The 6,535-nt window shown below is 37.0% G+C and overlaps 1 protein-coding gene across 1 annotated transcript; it reads left to right on the top strand.

The window, feature by feature from the left end:
• Nucleotides 1–418: 418 nt before the first annotated feature.
• On the top strand, nucleotides 419–6,294 carry LOC121965639 (autophagy-related protein 13-like; the record flags this gene model as incomplete). Its single annotated transcript, XM_042515773.1, has 11 exons — nucleotides 419–573; nucleotides 2,305–2,385; nucleotides 2,547–2,627; nucleotides 2,801–2,920; nucleotides 3,239–3,285; nucleotides 3,896–4,036; nucleotides 4,163–4,203; nucleotides 4,780–4,876; nucleotides 5,418–5,525; nucleotides 5,909–5,999; nucleotides 6,176–6,294. Coding segments are annotated over exons 2-11 (914 nt in total), but the record flags the coding sequence as incomplete, so codon positions are not given.
• Nucleotides 6,295–6,535: the final 241 nt, after the last annotated feature.

The following is a 6,535-nucleotide window of genomic DNA, read 5'->3' as shown; positions in this document are numbered from 1 at the left end:
ACCTAGCATTAAAGCATTCCTAATTTCAGCTATGTGTGTTTTTGAGGCAAGACTACGAACATACGCAGCTGAATAGCTCTAAAATGTAGCCATATTTTATTTCGTTTGCGTTAATAAAGAAAGAGCTTTTACCTTTAAAAATGCAGCATTTCACAACCAAAACAAAACACAGGAACAATCAACCCGTGACGCTCATTCGCAGATTCGACACAGGAAGTGGCGTAGTGTATTTTAAGTACAGATTACGGATTTATAGCAACAAAAAGGTAATAAAAACCTTACGTTATCTTGTTAATATTCACTAAATATAACTGTCGTGTCTCGTGTTTTATCGGTCGACGATATACATTTTATAGACCTGAAAAAAAAAATCAACGAAAGTGCCTTTGCGAAAGTGCTGCTATCCAAACACGTCGACATGGAGAAGATAAACAGAAAAGTAGCACAGTCGCTGCTGACGTTGTGTACGTCTGAATTTGGCATGTAAATGTTTGTGTAACGCAGCGTTGCGTGCCATATTTCCTAAATAAATTAGTGTTTTATTGAAGCTCCGCCGCCAAGGGAGAAGCTAATGTAAGTTTAGCTGTTTTGTGGTGGAGTTAAAGTGCGTGTTATTTAGCTAGCTAGTCAACATTAGCCACATGCTAATGCTAGTTGGTTAGTGAGTCACCTATTCAGTGGCTGAGCCTCCTCTTTGTGGGACAAAAACGTTTAGAAATTAGCATTAATATGTCAGTATTGTGCTGTTTTAATTTTCAAGGTGTACCGGCGTACCGTGTAAGATGGTTGTCAGTATTTTTTCGTTTAACATGACCTCTATATATTATTCGGACAGTTTCATGTCAACGTAGAGGCCTCACTTGCTATCCTGTAACGTAAACATGCTATACGGAGGGTTAAAAACAACAGTTTTTAGACATATTTTTTCTGCTAACACCAATGAGTGCATTCTCATAATATTTTTACTGATTCCAGTTGAACTGTTAAATTGCTAGATAGCAAAGGACTTTATATATGTGGTCAAAATGGCTTGTTTTGGTTCATATTTGGCATGTTTATGGTTACTACTCTTATTTGTTGAAGAAACGTAAGGAATGGATATATTGTGTCTACATTTATACATATGTTAGTTGAGATTCATTTAACTTGAGTGTCAGTTATTTGGTTTTCATAAATTTAATCAAATAGTTTCTGCATCATGCGAGAAACAATCATTTGACAGGCGGTGGAGGGAGGGGCATTAAGTGGGTGAACTTAATAATAATGTGAAACACTTAAGGGGGAGATGGGTCAACTACACAGGTCATGGGACTTTATGCCAACATTCAGAAATATTCTCATGTAGCAAAATACAAAATGTAATCCTAGGTGAAAAAAGTAGCTGGCCATGACATATGTGTTGTCTTTTTTCATGTTTATTATAGAAAATTGTTTTTCAAGGATGATTTTATATATTCTTGTTGAACAATAATGATTTGATCGTCACGACATTAATAATTAGGTATTCAATGTCTGATACATTGCCAAGATAAGGTTATTAAATCAGCAATCATCACTCACAGATATACTAATGTTTTTAGGACTATTCTCTACAGTAATAATATAAAGGCATGAAACATTTATTACTTCTTTTTTTTTTTTTTGCTTCATTGCACCACACAAATTGTTCACTCTACCAACCAAAGTTATCTATAATAGGATAGTGATATTGTAGGAGCACCACAGTGATGATGCCATTATAAAAACAGGAATTAAATGTTTCATTTTATAAATTTTAATAGGTCGTTGTTTATTCAAAGACTAGGTTTGTGTTAGGTATGTAAATAACAATTGTTCAGTTTTGTCTTTCACTTTTAAAAAAAACCTACTGTGCAGAAAAATAAAAGAATGTATCTAATTAATTGTTAATAAAATGCTTTAGAAGTTGGCATGTGAACTATTGAATGTAGAGGAAAATGTTGAATTTGTACCCTAAATGGGCAGTTTATCTCGGGAGATACAATTTGTCATTTGGAAACTAAAGGTCACATTTTGACAAAAATTATGAAATCCAGTTATTTTAGCCCAGATACATCAGAAAATAGCAATTAACAATAATTTTCAAAAATATTTGTATGTGCCTGCCCATTTAAGGGTCAACTATAATTTTGGATGCAGTGGCAATTTTTGGCCTGGTACCGTAAATACTTGAATGTCTTCGACTAACAGATTGTCCTCAAAAGATTTTATTAATAGCTAAAAGTGGATTAAAATCACTAATTTCAGTTATGTTCATTTCTAATTGGTTATCTTGTTTGATTTCAGGGTCGTGACAACATGGACAGTGGCCTGAGTCCCCAGGATAAAAAAGACTTGGACAAGTTCATTAAATTCTTTGCCTTGAAGGTAAAATGCCTGAAGTATGATGCTCCTGTTACTTGTGCTCACAGCTTTAAAATAGTGTTTAAACATATTTAAAGCAACATGTCTTTCCATAAACAATGTTAATGTGACTCTGGATACTTCTTTAAACTGACTTATAAATGTTTCTTATGTCGTGTTTGTAGACTGTCCAGGTGATTGTCCAAGCTCGTCTTGGAGAGAAGATCTGCACTCGCTCATCCTCATCGCCGACTGGCTCTGACTGGGTAAAATAATTTAGTTGTTCTATTGCATTTTGCTATTGTAATGATTAGAAGGATTTACAGTTCACTGTAGATCTTCACATATATATCTAGCTGCTTGGACTGTCAGTTTTTGTCTGTAAAAGTGTGTAAGTTCAACTTCAAATCATTTTGCTATTATTATAATTTTTTTCCAGTTTAATTTGGCTATCAAAGACATCCCAGAGGTGACTCATGAAGCCAAGAAGGCGCTGGCCGGCCAACTTCCAGGCATCGGACGCTCCATGTGTGTTGAGATCTCCCTGAAGACTTCAGAGGTAAAAACACCCTCGACAAGGAAAACTCAGATCATCTACAGCCGTTCATTCTCTTTGAATTCTCAATGATGCAGGGACTTTAACATAAGCTTTTTATTGGAGAAGGTGATGAGATATCTGTTGACAACAGAATTTAGTATCCCTATATAGCTGTGTGAGTCATAAAATAATTATCCCTGTACATAAATGTCACCAGTGTTTTATACATTTTAACAGGAAACACATTAACTCCTTTATGTATAAACAGTTTTAAAGAAATAAACATTTATTTTTCATTGCACTTGAACGTTGATCTTTCTTTTTTTGTGTGTCACTCAGGGAGACTCGATGGAGTTAGAGACTTGGTGCCTGGAGATGAATGAAAAGTGAGTGGATTTTGCTTGTTTTTCCTTTTGTTAGTGGTCAAATGTTTAAGAAAATAAGAAGTTTACCAGATTGTCTTAGCCTCTGTGAAGTATGCACATGGTTAGCCTTGAGGACCACAGATCTGTATCAGAGGTAACAGACCCCAATACTGTGCTGTTATGTTCATTTCATCATGTGTTGCCCTTGTGACGATGTGTACTACAGCTTTGTGAGCAAATAAACAACAGAGAAGCACAAAATTAAAATCACAGCCAGCAGTTTCAGTAAAAAGTGCTGATGCGACAGCGAGTGTTGGATGCTCTAAGTTGTAAATGGTTTATTTAGTCTCTTTTTTGTGACATTTTGAGTTATATCACATCTTTGAAGTGTTTCTGCTGTTTGAAAACTGCTGCCTGCCAACCTTTTCACAACAGATCCACATGACAATACATGAGATGACACAAAACACAAAAAAAGAAAACTGGCTTAATTCTGGCTTAATATTGAGCTGCAATTTTTATGTCAGATTGTTAGATTAATTTCAGTGTAGACTTACTCTATCCTAGTAAGTTGAAATTTATTTGAGATACTGCCACACTGCTGATGAGTTACTGTCTGTCTCTATTGTAGGTGTGATAAGGACATCAAGGTGTCATACACAGTTTACAACCGTCTGTCTGTCCTCCTGAAGTCTCTGCTGGCCATCACCAGAGTCACACCTGCGTATAAACTCTCCAGAAAGCAGGGACACGATTATGTCATATTATACAGGTGAGTGCGGACTCTACCTGTCCTGATAAACAGCTGGTTTAACTACAAAGCTACACCAGCTTTGTTCTGTCTCCTGTTCCATTAAGTTCACATTTCACCATCTGTTTCTGTCTCTCTTATGTTTAGGATTTATTTCGGAGAAGTTCAGTTGAGTGGATTAGGAGAAGGTAACTGTAAAAACTCTGCTTCTTGACTGACATGTTTTAAATCTTTGAATAGGTGTAACAGCCCCAGGCGCACACATTGTACTGTAGACTTTACAAAATACAGGTTACACAGTGGTGTACTTAAACCTCACAGACCGAGGTGCTAAAGAGCTTAAATTTTTTTAAAAATTGCAGTTTTTTACTTTTTACTGGAAAGAAATGGAATTTTATTGTGTTTCTTTTTTCTTCTAGTACTTGCCACATGAAAAATGTCCAGATACTAATAGTCTTGAAGTACTGAAGTCTGGAAGTTTAATAGTCTCGTAGTCACATCATAAACACATACATTAAAACACCAAATAACATGCATGATCTTTAAGAGTAGTTTCCTTGTTAAAGGCATAATTATGTAATAATGTAATAATAACTGTAACATGTAAGACCTAAAACAGCATATTTTCAGAAAATGAGCCAAAAGTTTCATTGAAAATTTCCCTTAATTTTTGTATCAAATTCAGTTTAAATATGTAATCAAATTCACACCTTTCACATTAGCTTATGTGGTTGTTATAGTGAAGTTTGTTGTTTGTTTTAAAGGTTTTCAGACGGTGCGTGTCGGCGTCGTTGGCACTCCTGTCGGCACAGTCACACTTTCATGTGCTTACCGCACCAACCTGGCATTTATGTCCAACAGGTAACTAGCACACTATGTTTGATACAGCATCATCCTATTACACAGAAAATAGAGACGTGCTCATTTTTTCTTTCCTAATACAGATACTTGAACTTGAAAATCGGCCAACATAAAGTGCAGATCTGATAACAATGTACAAAAAAAAGAATAATTTTCAGGAAATATAGATGTGAAATTTTGCTACCATGGCTGTATGACACAGCTCAGGTTAAACTCTTTGTAAAACATATAAACTTTTGCTATCAGTTAACGCTACATTATTTTCCTGAAATCAGTTATTTTTAGCTGCTTTTAACTGTAAACAAGGCAACTGTTTGAGAGCGGCAAAGAAAATTATGGGGTATCAAATCAATGCATTGAGTCATGTACTCGCCGATCCTCGATCCTGCATTTTAGGCAGTATCTGAGGCATTTTCAATATTCTGTTGGAACAACTCTGTGAAGAAAGTTATTTATTGCGTTTTAAAGTTCAAACGTGCATAACCAGTCTGTTGTATAATTTTTCACTCAAAACAATTTTTGAAATGTCCTCTCTCTGCAGACAGTTTGAGCGGTCGGCTCCAATCATGGGGATCATTGTAGATCACTTTGTGGATCCTCCCTGCAGCAGCCAGCGACCTGCAAACATGGGGCATCCCTGCAACTACAGGTAGTGACAGAAATCAGTGGAAATGTACAGAACCATTGTTTTTGTTTTAATGAAAATCCTGACATTATTCACCCACAAAGTCAAATAACCACCAAACACACAGTGATCAGTTTAGTCTCAGGCTGTTCGTAAACAATCAAGAGCTTTTATTTGTGATTCGGGCTTTGGAGGTGACAGTTTGCAATACTCTGATTGCATTTTTAAGCATACGACTCAGCTGCAACTGCTGAGTGAACAAACATTTTAGGCTGCCTGAAAAGAGAAACAACAAAATGAGGTCAGCTCTCCATCAGCTTATAAATTTTCTACCTTCCTGCTGGAGTTTTCATCATCTGAATTGTGTGTGTGTGTGTGTGTGTGTGTGTGTGTGTGTGTGTGTTCAGAGCTCCAGATGAGGAGGACGGAGGATATGCAGGAGTTCAGGATTCCCAGGAGGTCTGCACCACCTCCTTCTCCACCTCCCCTCCCTCTCAGGTAAGAGGACCTCTCCCTCGCTCCTCTTCACCGTTTCTTTCTTTATCCTGTGACTCTTCTCTCCATTTTCATACCTGTTTTTTATTTCACCTTCTCTTTTCTCTCTCTGTCTGTTTTCTTTCCTGTTGTCTTTCTATTGTATGTTTGTGTGTGCGTGTGTGTCGGCACTATCTCAGTGTGTGTGTACACTGAGTCCTTCGCCCTCTAAACTGTCCAAGCCCCTCCCTCTGGACAGTCTGCCGCTTCCATTGGCTCCTGGACTTGTCACTCACACTGTGAGTCTATACTGGCCACTGTGAGATTGGGACTGTGTGTGAAACTGTGCTAAAATAACACTCGTCACTCTGTTTTCTCATTCATTTGGGGTGTGTGTTGCTCCCTGGTGTGTCAGAGTTGCATCATTGTCACTGCCATCCGTTTGGACTGTGTTTAAAGTTTTATCACTTGCTTTAATGCAGAGCTTTATGCACAGTAGAGCTGTTTTATCCTGATTTCTTATCATCTCCATCACATTTAGCAAAGTAGTTAATAACAGA

The sequence above is a fragment of the Plectropomus leopardus genome, unplaced genomic scaffold (assembly GCF_008729295.1).
Source record: "Plectropomus leopardus isolate mb unplaced genomic scaffold, YSFRI_Pleo_2.0 unplaced_scaffold21002, whole genome shotgun sequence".
In the NCBI taxonomy this organism is placed as follows: Eukaryota; Metazoa; Chordata; class Actinopteri; order Perciformes; family Serranidae; genus Plectropomus; species Plectropomus leopardus.
This window is presented reverse-complemented; position numbering and strand designations above follow the sequence as displayed.